The sequence below is a fragment of the Diorhabda carinulata genome, chromosome 11, assembly GCF_026250575.1.
Source record: "Diorhabda carinulata isolate Delta chromosome 11, icDioCari1.1, whole genome shotgun sequence".
Classification (NCBI taxonomy): domain Eukaryota; kingdom Metazoa; phylum Arthropoda; class Insecta; order Coleoptera; family Chrysomelidae; genus Diorhabda; species Diorhabda carinulata.
In genome coordinates, this window is record NC_079470.1 from 10,544,730 (window position 1) to 10,568,795 (window position 24,066).

Genomic DNA, 24,066 nt, shown 5'->3' on the forward strand with positions numbered 1-24,066 from the left:
ATATCTTTCAAATAAAATTATTCTATCACATAACGATGACCAATTTTTTGCATTTTTACAAATCCACTGAAAACGTTCACTATTGATGGCTGCCAAACAGATACTAAGCACGAGGCGTCTTTAAACTTTAAACAAATGTTCATCCTCGTATTTTCCATAATTTGGATTGAAAAATATTTTATAGCATATAGTATTTCAAATAATTATTGAATGATTATCGATATCGATGATAAAAATTCTTGAAACCTGTAATATTCAATATTTACTTTAAACACACCTTAGTCGGGAAAAAAACAGATTATCAGAATTATTTAATCAAATCGCAATTGTTTACACATAAACGAGCTCAATAAAATAAAACAGCAAAATTATTCGATAAGATTAAATTGTAGTATTTTTAGCACAAATTGCATTTCGAAACGCCACATAATGTTGCAAATTTCGAATAAGTCGGATGTATTGGTATTAGGAAAAATGTTAAATCTACAATACTTATGTCGTCGACACAAAATCCTCGTCGCTGGCTTTTCCTGACTGAGGAATCATTCTATACTTAACCTTGTGAATAATCTGCATCAAATTTCAATATAAAAAGATCCTACGTAGACAAACAGAACAAGAAAGCAGATGAAATAGATGTAGTCGGTTAGGGTAGATCGAGAACCTCCGATCCGAATGTAATCTGCGATAATTTGATAGAAAACAATAAAATGGAGATATTTCTTAAGAGATGAAAAATGGATCTAATATGAGAATGTTGAAAGCAAATGATCGCGTTCTAAGCATGATAGAAAGAACCGCTAAGAGCGAATTTATATTGATATTTAAATAGTAATATACTAAGACAAAAAGGTAAAAAAACAAGATTTTGAAATAAAAAAAAAATGGTTTAAGACAAGGAAACTCAATATCAGCTATGTTACTCAATATGGCTCTGCAAATAGTTTTAAGATAAGTACGAAAAGGAATAGTGGGAGTAACAGAAATAAAAGACAAGAAATGAAAAAATTACGGAAACAATGTTATAGAGATAAAGTTAAATTAATAATAAATGTAAATAAAACTCAATGACGCGTGGAAAAAAGGGCTAGTTCGATAAATAGCGATGGGAAATAAACAAATAAAAGAAGTGCAATAATTTAAATACCTGGGCGTGATGATATACAATGAAGGAGAAATATAAACACATACAGAACAATAATTATATATAATAGATATTGAAAAATAATTGATTACATTGGGTTAAGAATTAATGCAAATAAAACTATGTCGTCGATAAATAAGGAGAGGTGAAATAAATTAATACAAAAATTGATATAAATGGGCCTGATGATGATGGGCGTTAAAGAAGGGCAATAATGAGCCAGTAAACAATGTATATTCTGACGAAAATAGAAGAGAAGTTGAGGTTAAACGAAAAATTATGGAGTCCAGTGGAGATCGGAGCGCAGGATTCACATGGAAGAAACATTGGAAGAAATATATATATATATATATATATATATATATATATATATATATATATATATATATATATATATATATATATATATATAGTGAAAAAGATTGAAGCATAAATAATGAGGCAGTTTCTGCGTATGAAGGCAATTATCGGGCGTATTAAGAAAGGTCGCAATGCCAATCGGGAGGGGAAAAAGGAAGACTCACAGTTAAATTGTAGAAGAAGAGGAAAGAAAAAAGGCGGTGATGGCTAGTAAAAGTACAGTATTATCAAAAGGAATGAGAAATTTAGAGTTGAGAAGAAATTGCGACAAATTGAGGAATAAGTACAAGGATGAGCATTGATTCCTCTAACAAAGTCAGTGGATTTGCATTAAATTATCACAGCTTACAACCAAAGCTGAACAAAGGTCAAAAATTAAGATTTTTCACAAATTAGGATTTGAGTTCAGACACAGCTATAAAATAAGACTCCACCACGTGCATTTTTTTTTATAAATATAGAAAACATAGCGAGAAGATGTAATTTTCCCTGAAAAATATGATTTTGTCACCTTTTCCTCTACAAAAAAGAAGACTAGGTCAAAAAAGTGACCTAATTAGAATCAACGATGCAATATTGACCTTATAGGCTAATTTATTATGACAAATTATGGTAAATTTTTTTGGGAATAGCTAATTTCTAACTTGATCAGTTTCAATAGAAAGAGAGAAATGCTTTATTGTCAAAAAATTGTTACAATTTGTAGACCAAAGGTTGTAAAAACTAAATAACTCAAAAATAAAACAAATAAAATAAAATTTCAATGTACAGAAGAAAACCACAATTAGTAACTCTAGGTTTTAATTTAATTAGTATATAAGTCCATAGCAAAACTTAAACCAGTATGCAACATGTCCGGAATTAAATATTATCATTAGAATAGAAGTTGTTTACAGAGTAGAAGGCACTTTCCAGTAAATGTGCCTTCATATTATTGCGGATTTCGGGAAAAGATGATATCGATTTGATTTCAATTGGCAAGTGATTGTGCATTTTTTTGCATTGTATAATATTGAGCCCTTAACTAATTCTAAACTTGGAGTAGGTAGGTAAAGATCGTGCTCCGCGTTCCTAAGTGGATAGCCGTGAAATTGGAGAAGCGTGCTTACGAATTAGGCAAACGAATTCAAAGATGAACAAGGAAAGAAGAGTCAGAATTTTGAATCTTTTAAATAGGTCCCTGCAGTGAGCCCTGCTGTTTAGTCCGAGTAAATATCTAACAGCTCTTGTTTGTAGTTTAAGATTCTCTCAAATTGAGTCGCAGCACACGTACCCCTGAAGGGAAGGGCATATCGAATAAGCGACTCAATAAGGGCATAATAGACTGTTAAGGAGGTGGATAAGTTCAGTTCTTTGGAAACTGATTTCAGCGCAAAACAGGAGGAACTTAATTTTTTAGATGAGGCGGCAATATGTAACTCCCCTTTCAAGGAATTGTCCACAACAAGTCTTAAGAATATTACAGATTTAAGGACGTAATGATAGTGTTTCTAAAACTTTAGTTTTAGAAAAATTGAGACAGAAGATTATAATGGCTCCCAAGAACAACAGAAATGCGGGCTCTGAGATCAATAACAGGGCATACGTTACTCGATCGGAAGAAAAATGAAGAAATAAGGGACATGTGCGATATTCAGGATGTAGTAAAATGGGCAAGGAGCCGCAGAAGAGAATGAAGAGACCATGTTGACAGAATGCCAAATGAACGGTTAGCAAAAATTGCAAAGGAAAAGAAACCAGACACAACTCGACCTCCTGGACGACCACCTATAAGGTGGTATGAAAGCTAGTCCTCAGCATCCCAACTACTCCTGGCAAACCCTTGATTAAAATACAGGACCTAGTCCTAACGTCAGAAGAAAAAGAAGATTTAAGGATGATTAGGTCACTAGATATGGTTCTATGTCGTCAGCAAATACATATTTTACCACTGATGACTAGATAGACGTAGCCGTTTATAAAAATAAGAAACAAAATAGGGCCTAGTACTGAACCTTGCGGCACTCTACATTCTATTGGCTTGCAAGAAGACATCGTTGTATCAACCATTACAAACTGACTATAGATCTGTTGCGACCATCCCATTCATCACGCCATTTTTAGTTTCAAAGACAAAATTTTAGTGTCTAGAAGAGTTTGTTAATACAAATTAATAAAAAAACCTGTTATTGTCTATGTTGACTGTACTTTTATCTTTTACTTTTTCAAATAAGAACGGTAAATATTTTAATAAAAATTAATTTGAAAAAACATCGTATTTACCAAAACTAAACCACCGAGATCAGTTACTGGCGTCTCGACACATTATCAATTTGATAAATAATTCAAATATTTGATAAAATTGAGAAAAAAAACTGAAGTTTTAAACAAATACGTGGTTTAAGCGATTGCAAAATTATTTATCATCAACCTGATACCTGACACGATAGCGAAAGTTTGCACGTCTCTCTACAAGTAGACGAATCAATTATAAAATAATAATAAAATCCGGCGATAGCAAAAAATATATATATAATACGAGGACTTTCGTTATGATTTTTTTGATATCTTCTGTAAAGCTTTTACAAAAATATGACGCCTACGGTGTCGTTCTGTTTCCAAGAAACAAGCTTCCACATTTGTTTTTTAAATTTTTCGAAGAAAAATACTGAAAATTTGAAGAAATATCAATGGCGTTTATTTTTCAAATGGCACCCCTGAGGAATCCAGCTAATGAACGTTCTTGCACAACTATACACTTAGGAACGTGGAGCACGACCTTAACTTACCTACTGCACGTCAAGGCTCAATATTTTACAATGCAAAAAATGTATAATCATTTGCCGATTACAATCAAATCTATTACATCTTTTCCCGCATTTCGCAATAATTTGTGAGCATATTTATTGGAAAGTGCCTTCTACTCTGTAAACGACTATTCTAATAATAATATTTAATTCCGGACATGTTGCATACTGGTTGAATTTTTGCTATGGACACAAATACAACTTATATACTAATTATTACCTATAATTTTGTTACTCATTATGTATCTTTATTTTTAGGTTTGTTTTTTAGTTTTTACAAGCTTTTGTCTACAAATTATAACAATTTTCTGACAATAAAGCATTGTTCTCTCTCAAAACTCAGTCTTAAAAAGTATGGGACCAAGTAGCAGTCTAATTTTTCGTATAGAATGTTGCCAAATTTACCTCACAAGCCCGACGTATTGGATAAGTCCCTTAAATAGTGTATTGTAAAGATAGTTCTGCAAGTAGAAGGTTTAGAGCTATTTTAAAAATGATAACAACCAAATGACTAATGCGTCTTTCAACCCTTCGCACTAACCATTTCCCAGTCCGATAACTTGCCTTTAGGCACTAAGCTACCTTTCTGTCAATGCGGATGTGACTTCAATAGCTGCAATCAGTAGTGCGTTCCACGAAAATAACTTTGTTGCTTCGAGTTGTGAAAATGAAACGAAGACCTCTCAGTAAGCAGAATTATTGTAGGTCAAGGATGTTCAAAAATCCGGAAGACCAGGACTAAGCGACGATGCAAAGTTAGATATTTTGCTGTCATTAGAATACGACCTTTACGCAACTACCAGGATGGCCTTAGAAGTACCTGGCCTGACTTAGAGAAGGCGATAGTTGCTTGGAAAATATGTTTCAAGTTTGAAGACGCAACGTTTTTTGGTATTTGTTTGGGCGCCATCAATAGTGAACGTTTTCAGTGGATTTATAAACATGGAAAAAATTGGTCATCGTTAAATGTAACGATACTTTTTTTTACCAAATCAATATAGAAGATGAACTAGAATCTACTCTGGATAAGACTGCTCCTTCGTTACCAACAGTAAAATATTAGGTAACAGAATTTAAACGAGGGCTTACGACCTTCGAAGACCAGCATCGCGGTGGTGGACCAAATGAGGAGACGACTCCAGAAATTTTGAAGTAAATCCAGAAAGGGTATTGGCCATAGTTTAACTTTTTAGAAAGAAATAGTATATTTAGACGAATCAACGTTTTGTTTAAGTAGTACAGTAAATCGACACAATCGACACAACAGCTGTGCGATATTTGGAACAAATTCGTATACCAATGCTCCTAATTGCCCGATTCACATTCTAGGGAAAACTTTATCTAGTTATCTACAAATGATTGATCCGAATAGTGGAAAGCTACCAATTTTTCTTCAGCTTTTTTGGTGTTAATATTATCAAATCGAGTTTTACTCCAAACCCGTCCTAACCTCTCAATTCTTCCAAGGATTGTCGATCACTCCTTAGTATCTTCGCTGGGTAAAGTAACGTCTCTAACTCTAAGAAATCAGTTGAGAAGATAGCTGGAGGCTATGCTCTCTGTTGTGAAACACAGAAACTTAGTATGTAGTACAAAACATATTCTACTCAAGGTTAACTTGGATCGTAGCGGGCTTTGCGTTAGTTACGAAGTTAATAGTGACGTTTCCGCCGCGATCACAACGATCTTAGTAGCCATGTGAAGCGGATAAGAGAGTATTTCAGGTATTATGGAACGCACCCCTGATGCGGAGTATAATTTGGGAAAAATCAGTCAGAAGAAACAATGGAGATGCTTTTATCAGAAGTATTAACATAATGTTTAAATGACGCTATTTTGTTTTGTTGTATACGGGCGAAAACAACGGTTTAAAATGTTTTGTTTTTAATATGGGCAGAAATACAGTTCAAAATAAACAGATCACTTTCATTTCAAAGATATATATGAACAATACAACGGTATTATATCAGTAGATAGTAAAATTTGACCTAAATCCATGTAAACATGTTCTAGCTACTAAAATTGACCTATGCTCTGAGTATGATACGAAGCATATTTATGGAAATTAAAAATGTTGAGGGAAATTTACTGCAAAATAAATAATATACATAAAAAAAAACCAATAAATATCATATAATATTTCTGAAAAAGATTATATTGGAATAATTACTAAATAGGCTTTAACATCTGGGAAACTTAAGAAAACAATCATAAAACGGTGTACCTCATCAGATAAGGACGAATTACGAGAATAAGCTTAAAGGGAATAATGAAAAATATTATTTATCGTATTGGTTTTGTTTTAATATTTCAACAGAAACAAGAAACCCAATGAATATAACTGATAGAATTGGAAACTACAGAAAAAAAGTGATAAGCACGTATTGTTGTCATTTTAAACATTAAACAGAAAATCCAACATTTTTAAGATCAGGCAAACTACGAAAAGATCAAAGCTAGATACATCCCCAAATATCCATAACAGAGCATATAGGATTGCTGGAAATGCCATCAAGAGAAGATGCTCTTCGAAATAGAGGTAGACCAATAACAAAAAGATCAGAAGACACAAAGAAGAATGGATCCAAGTGGCAGAGGACTGAGAACATCAGAGAGAAATTCCCGGGGATAGTTCGGCCTGGTTGAACATGATGCAGATTTCAAATCTCTTCTATTTCCAAGCCAAATAAAGTTCACCAATGATTATTTTTATTATTTCTGAATATTTTACAGACTGAAGTTTTTGCTTCAACTTTGCATGAAGTGTTACTTCATGATGAAGATGTTTCGGTTTGTATCACATTTTAAACTTGAAATACCAGATCCAAGATTCATAAGATCAGCCAAACTATGAAAATTTCATTGCTAGATACATCCCCAAGAGGCAAGATATCCATAAAAGATCATATAGGAATGCTTTACGTGATACAACTACTTAAACGGAATACTGGAATTGCGATCAAGAGAAATATAGGCAGGCCATTAACAAAAAGGACATAAGACACAAAAAAGAATGGATCCAAGTGGCACAAGACTGAGAAGATTAGAAAGGAAGTCCCGGGGATAGTTCGGACTGGTTGAACATGATGCAGATTTCAAATCTCTTCTATTTCCAAGCCAAATAAAGTTCACCAATGATTATTTTTATTATTTCTGAATATTTTACAGACTGAAGTTTTTGCTTCAACTTTGCATGAAGTGTTACTTCATGATGAAGATGTTTCGGTTTGCATCACATTTTAAACATGAAATACCAGATCCAAGATTCATAAGATCAGCCAAACTATGAAAATTTCATTGCTAGATACATCCCCAAGAGGCAAGATATCCATAAAAGATCATATAGGAATGCTTTACGTGATACAACTACTTAAACGGAATACTGGAATTGCGATCAAGAGAAATATAGGCAGGCCATTAACAAAAAGGACATAAGACACAAAAAAGAATGGATCCAAGTGGCACAAGACTGAGAAGATTAGAAAGGAAGTCCCGGGGATAGTTCGGACTGGTTGAACATGATGCAGATTTCAAATCTCTTCTATTTCCAAGCCAAATAAAGTTCTCCAATGATTCTTTTTATTATTTCTGAATATTTTACAGAGTGAAGTTTTTGCTTCAACTTTGCATGAAGTGTTACTTCATGATGAAGATGTTTCGGTTTGCATCACATTTTAAACATGAAATACCAGATCCAAGATTCATAAGATCAGCCAAACTATGAAAATTTCATTGCTAGATACATCCCCAAGAGGCAAGATATCCATAAAAGATCATATAGGAATGCTTTACGTGATACAACTACTTAAACGGAATACTGGAATTGCGATCAAGAGAAATATAGGCAGGCCATTAACAAAAAGGACATAAGACACAAAAAAGAATGGATCCAAGTGGCACAAGACTGAGAAGATTAGAAAGGAAGTCCCGGGGATAGTTCGGACTGGTTGAACATGATGCAGATTTCAAATCTCTTCTATTTCCAAGCCAAATAAAGTTCACCAATGATTATTTTTATTATTTCTGAATATTTTACAGACTGAAGTTTTTGCTTCAACTTTGCATGAAGTGTTACTTCATGATGAAGATGTTTCGGTTTGTATCACATTTTAAACATGAAATACCAGATCCAAGATTCATAAGATCAGCCAAACTATGAAAATTTCATTGCTAGATACATCCCCAAGAGGCAAGATATCCATAAAAGATCATATAGGAATGCTTTACGTGATACAACTACTTAAACGGAATACTGGAATTGCGATCAAGAGAAATATAGGCAGGCCATTAACAAAAAGGACATAAGACACAAAAAAGAATGGATCCAAGTGGCACAAGACTGAGAAGATTAGAAAGGAAGTCCCGGGGATAGTTCGGACTGGTTGAACATGATGCAGATTTCAAATCTCTTCTATTTCCAAGCCAAATAAAGTTCTCCAATGATTCTTTTTATTATTTCTGAATATTTTACAGAGTGAAGTTTTTGCTTCAACTTTGCATGAAGTGTTACTTCATGATGAAGATGTTTCGGTTTGTATCACATTTTAAACTTGAAATACCAGATCCAAGATTCATAAGATCAGCCAAACTATGAAAATTTCATTGCTAGATACATCCCCAAGAGGCAAGATATCCATAAAAGATCATATAGGAATGCTTTACGTGATACAACTACTTAAACGGAATACTGGAATTGCGATCAAGAGAAATATAGGCAGGCCATTAACAAAAAGGACATAAGACACAAAAAAGAATGGATCCAAGTGGCACAAGACTGAGAAGATTAGAAAGGAAGTCCCGGGGATAGTTCGGACTGGTTGAACATGATGCAGATTTCAAATCTCTTCTATTTCCAAGCCAAATAAAGTTCACCAATGATTATTTTTATTATTTCTGAATATTTTACAGACTGAAGTTTTTGCTTCAACTTTGCATGAAGTGTTACTTCATGATGAAGATGTTTCGGTTTGCATCACATTTTAAACATGAAATACCAGATCCAAGATTCATAAGATCAGCCAAACTATGAAAATTTCATTGCTAGATACATCCCCAAGAGGCAAGATATCCATAAAAGATCATATAGGAATGCTTTACGTGATACAACTACTTAAACGGAATACTGGAATTGCGATCAAGAGAAATATAGGCAGGCCATTAACAAAAAGGACATAAGACACAAAAAAGAATGGATCCAAGTGGCACAAGACTGAGAAGATTAGAAAGGAAGTCCCGGGGATAGTTCGGACTGGTTGAACATGATGCAGATTTCAAATCTCTTCTATTTCTAAGCCAAATAAAGTTCTCCAATGATTCTTTTTATTATTTCTGAATATTTTACAGAGTGAAGTTTTTGCTTCAACTTTGCATGAAGTGTTACTTCATGATGAAGATGTTTCGGTTTGTATCACATTTTAAACATGAAATACCAGATCCAAGATTCATAAGATCAGCCAAACTATGAAAATTTCATTGCTAGATACATCCCCAAGAGGCAAGATATCCATAAAAGATCATATAGGAATGCTTTACGTGATACAACTACTTAAACGGAATACTGGAATTGCGATCAAGAGAAATATAGGCAGGCCATTAACAAAAAGGACATAAGACACAAAAAAGAATGGATCCAAGTGGCACAAGACTGAGAAGATTAGAAAGGAAGTCCCGGGGATAGTTCGGACTGGTTGAACATGATGCAGATTTCAAATCTCTTCTATTTCCAAGCCAAATAAAGTTCTCCAATGATTCTTTTTATTATTTCTGAATATTTTACAGAGTGAAGTTTTTGCTTCAACTTTGCATGAAGTGTTACTTCATGATGAAGATGTTTCGGTTTGCATTACATTTTAAACATGAAATACCAGATCCAAGATTCATAAGATCAGCCAAACTATGAAAATTTCATTGCTAGATACATCCCCAAGAGGCAAGATATCCATAAAAGATCATATAGGAATGCTTTACGTGATACAACTACTTAAACGGAATACTGGAATTGCGATCAAGAGAAATATAGGCAGGCCATTAACAAAAAGGACATAAGACACAAAAAAGAATGGATCCAAGTGGCACAAGACTGAGAAGATTAGAAAGGAAGTCCCGGGGATAGTTCGGACTGGTTGAACATGATGCAGATTTCAAATCTCTTCTATTTCCAAGCCAAATAAAGTTCACCAATGATTATTTTTATTATTTCTGAATATTTTACAGACTGAAGTTTTTGCTTCAACTTTGCATGAAGTGTTACTTCATGATGAAGATGTTTCGGTTTGTATCACATTTTAAACATGAAATACCAGATCCAAGATTCATAAGATCAACCAAACTATGAAAATTTCATTGCTAGATACATCCCCAAGAGGCAAGATATCCATAACACAGCCTATAGGAATGCTATATGTGATACAACTACTTAAATGAGACAATAAGCAAACCAATACTGGAATTGCGATGAAGAGAAAATGGTCTTCGAAATAGACGCAGGCAATGGACAAAAAGACAGATAACATAAAGAAGAATGAATCCAAGTGGCAGAGGACTGAGAACATCAGAGAGAAATTCCCGGGGATAGTTCGGACTGGTTGAACATGATGCAGATTTCAAATCTCCAGGCCAAATAAAGTTCTCCAATGATTCTTTTTATTATTTCTAAATATTTTGGGCCACTTTGCATGAAATGTTACTTCATGATGAGGTTTTTTCGGTTTGCGTCAAATTGTTTAGTTGTTACTTGGCGTAACTGCATCTTTTAGACGTTGTGATCATTAAACAACATTTAGTATAAGTATAAAAGGAAATGAGCTCCATCTTTGACAATTCACGGTGGAAAAAAATTCGATGAAGCATGGTTAAGAAGTGAATGAAAGAAGATGGTATGGGTATATTTCTATGGCAGATAAATTGTGTTTTGGAAGGAATTTTTTGTAGAAAGTTCAAATGAAATTATTCAAATATTTCAATAGTTTATAATACAGTATCCTCGACCGTTTGATTATGAATCAAATCGCATTTCTAACAATAAATACCGTCTACGTTTGCGATAATTGTTATTATAAATCGACATATTTGCAAACTGCAAACGTGACAAGTTCGTCGCTTCCATTTTTAAATTCGAAGAAAATAGACGAACGACAAAATGTTTTACTTAAAACAATGGAATTTATATTTAAACAACTAGCGATACAAACTATGTTTTGATATAAACAGGGTGAATCAAAATTAAGACCCAGAAAAAGTCTATAAAGTCGAAATCAACCCGGGGGAGTATCTTGGCACTTGAATAACATTAAAATGTGTAATAAATTTACTAATTTGACATCTAAATAATCGATTTTTCTCTTTTTAAAAGTTTGTTTGTTTTTTAATTGCAATAAATAGTGGAAAGCAGCAGTGGAAGCGATGTTTGATGAAATTACTAATGCAGCAGCTACTGCAACAAAACAATTACTCACCGAAAAATAAAAATTGAAAGTACAAAATGGATGGATCTAAATAAATGCAAAACTAAACTTAAAAAATAACGTTGGATATGAAGCAAAGAAATCAGAGGTATTGAAGGTTTGATTCAGCCTGTTGATATTGACAGTTTTGGAAATTTGGGGCCAACTGCAGAATTTTTAAAGTTACTAAGTTCTAAAAATTACACAGGTCATTCTCTTCGTTGAACTTCGGCGACGTTATTGCTGATAATGGTGGAAATACCACAGATTTAAAAAGACATGGTGGCTGGAAGTCTACCAATATCGCTGAAGAATATATAGACAATTAACTTACAAACAACAGACAGTTCAAAACATTCCTTTCCAATACATTTTACAAAGACATTATTCAAGCATCGTTTCTGAGGAAGTATATAGTATGTATAAGTAACCTAAACTTTCTTTCAAATAAAAAAAATCTTGATTTATATTTTGATTAAGACTTAAAGAAAAGTCTTAACGATTAAAAACTAATTTTGAAACAGAAGTTACCTAAAATTAGGAATATTTAGATACATAAACATATCAAAAGGTCTAAAAAATAAGAAATTGAAGAAAATTATGATTATATATATATTTTTTCGGGATATTACCATATTGTTTTGTTTCCCTTTCAAATTAATATCGTTTAGAGGTCATTTTCAGTAAATATGGCGTCATCATCCTCGACAGGTACGCACTTTCTTCATAATTATATTAAATAATAACGAATATAGCGATTATTTTATAAGATAGAATGATAACAAGAGTATTTATGAAAATTTTCATTAACAATTTCCTGCGTTTATTTCATGGTTTGATACCTTGAAGGTTGCTACAACGTTGGGGAGTTTCTGCTCCAAATCTAAACGATACGAAAAACAATCAATACAAACGGTGTGATTTTTATCAGAAGTTTAAACTTTATTTCGCCCTTCTTCTTGTTTGTTACAATGAGTGTCCCTCTTGAAACTTCCATCCAGTTTTCAACTACATGAAAAGTATACTTCACAGTTTAAACTTTCCACGTTTAGCTTTTCCTAAGGATAATGTATAAGGTTTGAACTATTTATATCTGGTAGTTGATTGAACCAGCAAATAGTTTTGTCTCTTGAAATTCACGAAACAAAAGACGAAACTCTCCAGATTCGTATGAATATGATTTTTTCTTGTGCTCTCGTTACATATTTTTAATGAAGAATATCTAATCAATAATTTAATGTAGGGAACATAAAATCGTTGCCTTTGCTACTCGATTTCATCGATATTACCATGGCATTGGACGACATTAATATGTTACAGATATAATGAGGCTCCGGTTTCTTCTCAGGCGCAAGCAGTGTGGATGTACGCTAATTATAGAAGAGGACTAGTCCACAGAAGACTTGTAAAAAGATTCGCGCTGTGTTACATAGAAGAAAACGTTCCTGGATGGTTTGGGCAGGCATTTCAATGGGTGCAACAACCGAGATGGTTTTTATTGAAACTAGAAGTGGAGCGGGGGCATTACCAGCGAACCAATAGTACATAGAAAATAATTTTAGGGAATCACGTCGTTCCCTACGTCACTTTCATCGGAGAAAACTTCAACCTAATGCAGGATAATGCCCGTCCGCATACCGCAGGTGTCGTACGGCAGAATTTACGTATTTGAATCAATGTGTACTTTCAAGAAGCTAATGAAGTATAGCGAAAACGCTAAAAAGATAATTAAAAGTTGTGTAAGAAATTGCCATTGAAAATATGGGTGATGTCCCGATCCGAATAGTCAAAAAGATAAGACGAGAAGAAATAAATGTATGCTTCCCACGATTTAGAGCTACTCGGTATCCTCTACGTTTACTATTTCTACGTTCATTTCAAATTGAATTACTCTGTATATAAATAGTCATTAATATTAACGTGGTAGAGTTCAATGTTATTTTAAACTATTTTTTTTCCAACAATAATAAATATAACGACTATAAATCCTATTGATCAATAACGTGCGTAACCTCAGCATTTGCCCGTAATTAGAACAATGTATATATAAACAATTTACACATGTTTGATAACTTTACAAGTAGGTTGAATACGTTCGAAAATTATTTACTACTATCGTAAAATTTCGACCTACTTTTCGCTATCAGGTATAGGGTGAATCAAACCAGTCATATATAACGTAATAGGTGTATAATATTACGGGGGGCGTTAAAAATTTATCAGCGACAATTTTAATCATACATTTTTTTCAATAAACTCCAGTTATAATTACAATCTAATCGAAGTAGGATAATAAAGTAATTCAGCTACGGCAACTTTTGATTATTTCCTTTAGTGAAGATACTTGCAGGTCTTTCTCTACAGATGCTGATGTAACATACTGTAGCTCGTAACACTTTATTTCGAAACCGCTGCAGTATTTCTAGGTTAGAATTGCTTGCAGGTCCCCACAGCTAGATGCGGTAAGTCCAAATTGGTTTAAGTATAGCCTTGTATAACAGCAGTTCAGATTTACGGCCAATCATCAAATATATTTGTTTAAATTTAATGCCAAGTTGTTTCCTTTTCAAAAGTATATGTTTTTGCCAAGTTGAACTTGTGTCAAGATGAATACCCAACTACTTTGTATGGTTTAAAAGGGTTAATTGTGCACCATTCACGTTTCATTCTATAAGTTATATGAGTGGACTTGGCTTCGTTCTCTTTAATCCTCTATCTATTTTGCTTAGGTTGTCTTGTAGGTATCTTGATGCAATTGCTGTATTATGATGCAGTGTCATCTGTGAATGTGGTAACTTCGGGATGAATACTCGCTGAAAGATCAGAGGTATAAAGGAGTGGGCCCCAGTATTCTTCCTTGAGGAACCCCAGCTTTGATTGAATTCATCTGTTTCACCAAAAAGTGTCTCCCTTAAATAGGATTTTAGGATAGGAAAGTGGTAACTGTTTTCTAAGTTTATATATAAGGCCTGAGACTCCATCGAACGCTTAGCTGACGTCCAGGAAAGCCGCCGAGCTTTCCAGAGCTAAATATATCTTTTTCACTATTCTATGTACCTGTTCAATAGTGCCACGGGCAGATCTAAAACTAAAACTTGCACGTGCGGCTGACTTGTTTATTATTCTTCAACTGTGAATTATTTCTTCGGTGTTTATGATTGTAGTTTAGTCCCAGTTAGCCCCGTGAGACGCAAGAATCCCAACTGTAAAAGATGACGGGGGCTCGGTGATGGTTTGAGGATGTGTTGGAAGAAGGGCGAGACCTGGTAACCATTGAAGAGATAAAAAATATTGAAGGAAAAAGTGTGCAAAGAGTATTTAAAAGAGTTAGGAAGGAAGAATGTAATGAAAGTAATGATTGAGTTGTTGGGTGACAAATTGGACAGGGAAAACAGAAAGCAGCGTCCTACTTCACAAATTTGGAATATTTGTAAAAAAGAGTGGAGCCAATAAATTCGCCGTTTATAGTTTTTCCTTTTTTAAGATAGTGAACTGATGCCATGACCTTGCCTGTAGGTGGAACGGTCTATGCCTTTTTTGGAGCCGATTCGCCCTTTTGAGCCCATTGTTTTGATTGTTCTTTTGTTTCAGGTCAGAAGTGATGCACTCACTTTTCATTCACGGTTATGAAACGACTATATTTCAGTGAAACATTGCCAAACACTCGATGGAAACATCTTCACGAAGCTGTTTTTGTTCCATTCTGAGCAAACGCGGCACCCATTTGGCACACAGTTTTCTCAAGTCCAAATTTTCAGTTGATATTCGATGTACCACACTTTTTGGAATGCCTACTTTGTCTGCTAGTCGACGATCATCCAGTACCGCTTTGTGGATTCTCTTCAACATTTTTGGAGTCCTCGCCTCATTTGGTCGACTACTGCGATGCTGGTCTTTGCAGGTTATGCGGCCTCGCTTAAATTCTGCTACTCAATATTTTACTGTTGATAACGAAGAAGCAGCCTCAGCCAGAGTAGAGTTCATCTTTCAAATTGGTTGAGCTAATGCCTTTCAAATAAAAGTATTGTATCACATAACGATGACTATTTTTTTTCCATTTTTACAAATCCAAAAACATTCACTATTGATGGCTGCCAAAACCAAAAAAATACTAAACAACGTGGTGTCTTCAAATTTGAAACATATGCAATAAAGATTGTGTACGCCATCTCTAGATCAGGCCAGGTACTTCTGGGACTTGTACAGAAATAACAAGGTTTGTGTTGGCAATAAAGGAGGAACGTAACTTAAAGGTTTAGTTGCATATAGTGGAAAGGGGAGCAACGTTTAAATGGTACAACGGTTTTAAGGACTAAACAGAGGTTTTTCGATTAAAAATTCCCCACTTATAGACAATAACTGGTTTTTCAGTTTTTTTTTGAAAGATTTTCCTTCCCTCATGCGAAAAATGTTATTTTCATAAATCATAAGCGAACTATTTTGAAAAATGTGTTGCAATTTTTATTCGTAAACGAACGGACAACATTAAATCATTGTAAGAGTAAAAAACAATATTTTTTAAGAAAAATTCCAAAATAATTAGCTTGTACTTTTGAGATATTTTTTTGTGAAAATTTCTTATTTAAAATGCTGGATCACCTTGCGGAATTAAATTAATTTATTTAGTTGTACTTTTAACAGCGTCATGAATCATTTTTTTTATTGTAATTACTAGATTAGAACATGAACGTTATTACATTACTCATTCATACCGAAATATCATTTTTACGAAGGTAACCGTTAAATTTCAACAAGAAGTTGATAATTAAACATAATATTACACATATAATGAAAAAAGAAGGCATAAAAGGTGATACAATTAAATGGAAACAGCTATGTTTGTATTTATAGCACATAACAAACTCACTTTTTGAGAAAAGTGAAAAATTTCGATGATTTGTAAAAAATTAATACTTATCTTTAGAAAATCGGCAAAACTGAAAATCGATTACGACATTAAATAAATACGACGTTCATTGATTATGGCATTTTATTAATTTATCAATCAAAACAAGCAAATTTTTTAGTAGAATTCGTATCAACCTTCTTTATCTCTAACATTTGAAGAATCCTCGGTAATATAGAGGGTGTCTCATGAATAATGTCGATTTCCAAAGTTCAGTTTAAGTGCGATTTAAAGTGATATTTCTTCAATTTTTTTGTTTTTTGTAGATTTAAGGAAAAAAAGTCAAGAGAGCAAATTTGTGGAGAATCAATTTCTTAGCCTCACAAACTCGATTTCAATACTTCTTTATGCGTTTGATTGTTTTCTGGTTAAAATGGAAAAACGATTTTCAATACATTTTTCAGTATATTACGTACTCTGATATTTTAATCTATAATCCAATGTAAAATCCTCTAAAAAAACGAAATTGAAAAGATGAAGGGTGAAATTTGTCCGTGTTAGAACGCGCCAAACAACTTATCTGAACAAATTTTTCTGAAAAATATATAGAGTTACACCGACCCAAAGAAAGCGCTGTTTTTCAATATTTATCGTTTTTTGTTAGCTTTTTTTCGAAAAAAGCCAAAATAGCAAATTTGTAGCCAAAAAAACAAGGGTGGCAACCTCATAAACTCGGTTTTAAGCTTTCCATACCATCCCTTATGCATCAGAAAAAAAATTGTGACTTTGATAAATACAAGTTTTCAATGGACTTCAGTTCCATAAGCAGCGTTCTTTGAACTTGTTGTTGTATTTAAAAAATGTGAAAGCCCTCGTTTGACTTAAAACCATTTCGTTAATTATGCGGTGCTAATGATTTGGTAATTGTTCGCAAACTAGGTACCGTTTTAAATAATGTCAAATTGAGTTATTCTATCATTAGACTACTACCGAATTAATGTGGATAGCCCCGTTTACAATAGACGCATACTAAAGTCGATAATACATTGTATTTTCATTATCTTAACAATTATTGTCATAAATTGTTAAATGCCATTGCCCTACTTAATGAAGTTTATGTTTTCTAATTACACCTTAATGAAATGTTTCCAGATTGTGAATATTATATAATTAAATAATTTGCGAAACAATTAATTGGTTATTAATGAGTTTTCTTTCGTATATAAATACGGGTAAGATCCTGCAAGTACCTGGTCCAACAAACAAAATTTTGGAAAAAAAAAATATTTATAAAAAAGTCATTTTTATACCATAGATAATTTATTTCTAAAACTTTTTTTACTTTTGTCATTTTTCATAAAAGTTTGTCAGTTTCAACGAATAACCAGTGACATATTTCAACAATAATGAAAGACGGGCCCACCCTATTTTTGGTTATAAAAAATCGGAAAATTGATATTTTCAATAATTTTTGAAATTTATTTATTTGTTTGGTCCGTACTTTCCGGAAAAACACGACTCAAATCAGGGAATTTATGGTATGTTCAATGTACCAAAAAAATCAAAATGAAAAAAAAATATTTTAAAATATCAACTTTTCGATTTTTTATGACCAGAAATGAAGTAGACCTCATTTCCGAGTAATAATCAAATATTACGATTATTTTCAAAAACAATCATGAAAAGGCTTAACGAATCCCACCCAGCAGACTTTTTCCTGTTTCAGTAACCTAAAAATTTGGCTTGGAGAACAAAGATTTTCGTCAAAAAAAGAAGTTGTAGCATACGTAAACGCCGATTTTGAAGAAAAAACTATTTCATTTATATGTTAAATCCCAAACTTTTCAGCCTACCCTCGTAGAAAATAGTTGAGAATCTATCGCGAATTAACCTTCATCTAGATTTGTTACAACGACACGATTTTTTGATGTTTTTAAATAAAAAAAATTACTTTGAATGTGTAGGGGGATTTGGATTGAATAATTTTGTCAAAGCTTTATCCAAAAAAGCAGCCTTCTAATATAAAAGGATACGTTATATATTTATGGGTGTAAAAGTTTTTCAATATCATGTAAATATTGTATAAACCTTGACAAACAGAAAAGTTGAAGCAATAGAATAGAAGGAAGTGACCAAATATTTGAAGATTTGTAAATATTTAGATTATTTTTTCAACTTTCCATGCTCATGATATTTATAATTAATGATAATGTGTAAATTACATATTAAAAAAATTTTAATGAAATTATTGATGCGTACATAGCAAGGAAGCGAGGGTACATATTAAACAAACAAAAGTGTGTTATACGAATTTACAAAAAGATATAATTTATAGCAACTAGACCTTCAAATATCATTTTTGTGGTCATCAATAAACATAAAGTTATGAAACTTACGAAGAAAGGATCTTCGTACTCTTCGATGATCCTGCCTTAGTCTAGTGCAACAAAAATATTCATATAACCGGTGAAAAGTTTTTACTCACCCTATACTTTGCATGAATATACTAATAACAGTCTGTAATTATAACATATTTAAATTTTTGATTCATCGATGTAACCCCCTTTAGCTTTTATTATTTCAGTGCAGAATTTTGGCATTGTCTGTAACATTTTCCATCCATATCCAATCAATCCCACAACAACTTGAGATCGGGCGTCTGTGAAGGCCAAATCATTACTTTCAGTATATTCTTCCTTTTCTCGTTCTTTCAAATACTCTTTGCACAACTTCGAGAAATGCTTGGGATCGTTTTTATAGCCTTTTTTCCTCGAAATCCCCTCAATTTTTACCAGGTCTCCAGTCGCCTTTCCCCGTTCTCTTTTGACCTGCGCACAAACCTTCTTTAGATCCAAAAACTTCAAACTCTTAACTCATCACTGAATAAAACTCTCTCCCATTCTTCACGCGTCTAACTTTCATGTTCTTTAGTCCACTGCAACCTATAAATTTTATATTGACGTGTTCTCTCAATTCCTTGTCACTGTACTCTGGACCCGTGAGTCGTCGATCACGTTTATCGCCCTGGACGTTTTCTAGTGCCAAAGCTCCTAGTGGTACGGTTACTTTTACCTAGACTATGAAGACCTCCGATTAAAGCACGAGTTTCAACCTATAGTTCCTTGGTTTTACCTATTGTAAAACTTACAAGTCTCAATTTGTGTGGTCTTGCGTCTCACAGGAAAGAAAAAATTGTTAAAGTGTATTGTTTTGTAATTTAACTTTAACTTTTGATAGTAATAGTGTAGATTTACAAAACGAATCATTTGCTGAAAAAGCACTGTCAAAAAATTCATAATTGGTTCAAAATTAGTTAGATTTAAAGTGATAAAATCTCATTTCAAAATTGGGAAAGAAAACAAAAATTTTGTAACTTTTATAGTCAACACAGTCAGAACAGTTCCATAATATTTGATAACTGAATAATTATATAAACAAAGGATAAGTTATAGAGGAAAGAAGAATAGTCTAACCAACTGAATATTTCCCCCCTCTTTACAGGCTATTAATTTTTAATTAACCACATTGCTCGTTTCCATTTTTAAACATATACCTTTATCGTAACTGCTTACATAATATTATTCCTGCTATGATATATTTTTATTCTGTCTCCAATCGATCCAATTTACTTGTGGGAGTTTATACAGACAAAAGAATTCAGTGCATTACTTATAAAAATAATGATGAACACAATTATTCATGTTTGGGAGTGCGTGTGCGTATGCGTATTTCTGCGCGTGTGCGTAGGAAGTTACTTTTAATTTGTCATTGCTTTTTCAAGAACAACACTGTTTTTTTTTTTGAATAAATACATAGTAAAATATTTTTAATCAGTCCAAAAAGAAAATGCTGCATTCAAATTTATGAACAATAACAATCAAACAAAACAAAGCAAGGATTTAGGCAGAAGAGTACATAATTAAAACTGGACTTGATTATAACGTTTTTCATTCAATTTCAAGAAAATTTAAGTCAAAATTTCTTTATAAACATGTCTGATAAGTCTCGTCATTAATGAGATAGCAAGTATTAACGTATTTGTAATGAATATCTCTAATTGGAGTAATGAATTGAAGCTGAAATGAAGTGATACCAACTGCAGATGAATATACAAAAGACAGAAATAATGAAAATATCAAACAAACCAGAAAAAATGAATGTATAAATACAACAACTAGAAAAGAAGAGCGTTAATAGGCTGAAGTATGTAAGGACAATCGTAAGACGAAAGAATTGACGAAGAGATAGCCAAAAGTGTAAATAAGACAATATCTACATATGTAATCCTATTCAGAGTATTCTTTAGCAAAAGAAAAGATAATAGAACGTATAAAAACAAGAATTTACGAATCAGTACTACTACCAATGCTGATCTATGGTTAGGTTAGATAGAGGAAAATAGAGGGGTTGAAGAGACTCGATAAAATAAGGAACGACATAATTAGACGTGAATTAACCGTTGTTTTTATTTAAGTCCGAGCATTTTCATATTTATTCACCTTTTAAACCTTCTCTGGACTTCCACAAATAATTCAAGAGGAAAATAAGACAAATCCGTCCGGCCGTTCTCGAGTTTTAGCGAGACTAATGAATAGCAATTCAATTATATATAAATGTATAGATTTAATTTAGTTTTATAGTGGGCTCCAATTTTTTTTTTAAATTGTTGTAATGTTCATATTTGGCTTTTTGGCTAATAAGTTTGCCGATCATTGAATTAGGTATGGTATTACCTCACCTAAACTTACAGGTTAGATATATTAATACCTATCTTTATGAAAATTGCTGGTGGTAAGTAAAAATATAAGAAATGCGAATAATTTCCATTATCAAACAATCTAGAACGGCACAACTGGATCGTCAACACAACCCTAAGTCTTTCCATTCGTAGAATGATGTCTTCAACATTTACTGCCAGTTTTATGAAAATTTTCTAATAGATTTCAAGACAAACTCTCAAAAATCTCCATCAATATTTTAGATTATTTTAAATAATACCCTAAATACCTTTAGAACCATTAAACACAAATAGTTATTTATCAATTTAATTCATTGTCAATAAATGAGAATAAATAATTCAATACTCCTGTTGACAGTTGTTGATGTGATTAAGAATAGTTGCTATTAAATTCGAATTAAGATTAAATATACACTGAAAAAAATCATAAATATTTAACTATGATGATTAGTCATTCTAACACTTTGAAAAGTATCATTTATTAATTAGTGATGTAGAATTTTTCACAATCTAAGAAAGTGCCTTTACTACAGAAACCTATATAAAATTTGATAATTCCCAAAAGTATTAAAATTATGACTATTTATTGAGAGGGCATTGTACAGCACTATTATGTTACAATAGCTGGTATTTTCCTTATGGTTTAAGAGAAATTTGAATTCTATAAAATTCATTTGATTTTAATACACTGTTTCATGGCTCGAAATGAACTGACACAGACAAACGCATCAGGACCATACATAATAAAACACTTTTAGGGTCATGTATAAATATAAGGGCAGTGTATTTATTTCATATCATATATTAAGTGGAGGTTAGTCACTTTCTTATATTGTGAAAAATTCTATATTATTTAGGAATTTAAAAATTTTACATTGAATCTAATGAAACAGATCCTGGGATTTTGCAAGTTAAAAATAGCATAGTATGCAAATGATGTAACATATTATAATTTTATGAAAAAAATTGCAACCATTAAAGAAAATCGACTCCAAACATGAATCAAGTTTCGCAGAAAATCAATTTGCAAATAATAACGACATTGGTACGAATAGAATAATTTAAAGTTCAAAAACTGCTATACAATGACAAATAATCAAATATGCTATTTCCTTCGGTAATGCATTAAAACAATGAAAGATATTAGTGGACACAGTAATATTTGTAGAGTAAAACTAGGATGTGAGAAATTGTTAATTTGTAGTAAAAATCAATTACAAAAAAATAGAAAGTACTGAAAATAGAATGTTCATACTTGAAAAAACCAGTACTATCAAGACTAATATACTTAAATTGACTAAACAAAGATAAAATTTTTCCTTATCTGAAACTCTTGTGTTTAATTACTACTTATAAAATTGTAAAATGATGTTTCGATGTAGTAATATATTAAATAAACACAAATATATTTCAAAATTACGACAACAATAAATTTTTGACATGTTCATCACAAATCTGCCATTAGAAAATTGTTCTGAATAATAGGGAATCAACAAGGATTTAATGTAATTTTCCATCAAATTTATTTTTGAGAATATAATTGAATAAATTATTTCTCTAAAATAATAAATGAAAAATTACTCAGTAGGGGGTCAGCAACCTAGGTTATTTATATACCTCATAGACTTCTAAAATTAACCTCTATAATTTGTCATTCTGTAATATACAATAACTACAATCAATTAAAAACTAAAATTATGCAAATAATTGTAACTTGAAGTGAACTACTTGAAATATTGCTTTTCCTATTCACTAAAATATCATTACTCAATTCCATAAATTGAAAAATAATTTTCTATAATTGAATTTTATTTTGAAACTTTTATAAAAAATATTCATCTTACCTTTGTTGGAGTACCATATTTAAAAAGTTTCCTACTCTTCACAGGAGTTAACGCTTGTCTTTCATCACACTGTGACTTCACATCTTCTATATTTTCACCGAGTAGTTCGTTTCTCAACAAAATATTATACACTGAACTGTCTCTGACATTTTCTCCAGTTTCTCTTGCTTTTTTGCCCGTCTGAATGTTCTTGCTCGGATCTGGTATAGTAGCAAATGTAGTTTCCCAATTATTATTCGCTCTATATGGAATAAACCTGTCATAACTTCCTAGTCTGTGAGGCACTTCTACATCGAATAAATTTCTAGCCACTGCCAGTTTAGATTGTCTGAATATTCTTTCGTCAATATTGGTGAACATCTTGTTATAAAAAGTTCTTATGCACTGAGTGTATTCAAAATTTCCAAGTATAAAATTTGTATAAGAGATATATAGTATTTATGTTAATATCATGTTAATGTACACAGTTCAAATGTCATGTTGATCAATTGCAATGCACCTAGGCTCTAAATATTTATTGGTAAATAATGTTCGTGAATCAGAATGTGCATATAGAATTGGATGTGGATTGAATCATTTTTGAAATGGTATATATAAAAGATTTAGTTACTTCTAATTTGAGTCAAGTTAAGTTATCACTGTACAACACAATATCCACTCTAAACACTAACAACTAGAACAACTTATTAACAGAAAGTACCTATTATAACTACTTTTGATAAGCATTCATAACTTGATTGTGTTCCCCACCAATAAAATGGTATTTAAACTGTGTGTATTCTTTAATTTTAAGGGAGGCCCAATTTATTGATTTTAACGACCCAAACATAGACATTAACAAAACCCAACCAATCAATTTCTTAATAACCAACCCCCACTCCCAACTCTACAATTCGCCCAATGGCA

The 24,066-nt window shown here is 32.3% G+C and overlaps 1 protein-coding gene across 1 annotated transcript in view; it reads right to left on the minus strand.

Moving 5' to 3' along the window:
- Positions 1–24,022, minus strand: part of LOC130899320 (fizzy-related protein homolog) — a 52,345-nt gene extending 28,323 nt beyond the window's left edge. The window contains exon 1 of the mRNA XM_057809190.1: positions 23,161–24,022. Within this exon, the coding sequence (XP_057665173.1) occupies positions 23,161–23,520 (360 nt within the window). The 5' untranslated portion in view covers positions 23,521–24,022. The remainder of the gene's footprint in view (positions 1–23,160) is intronic.
- Between the last annotated feature and the right edge of the window lie 44 nt (positions 24,023–24,066).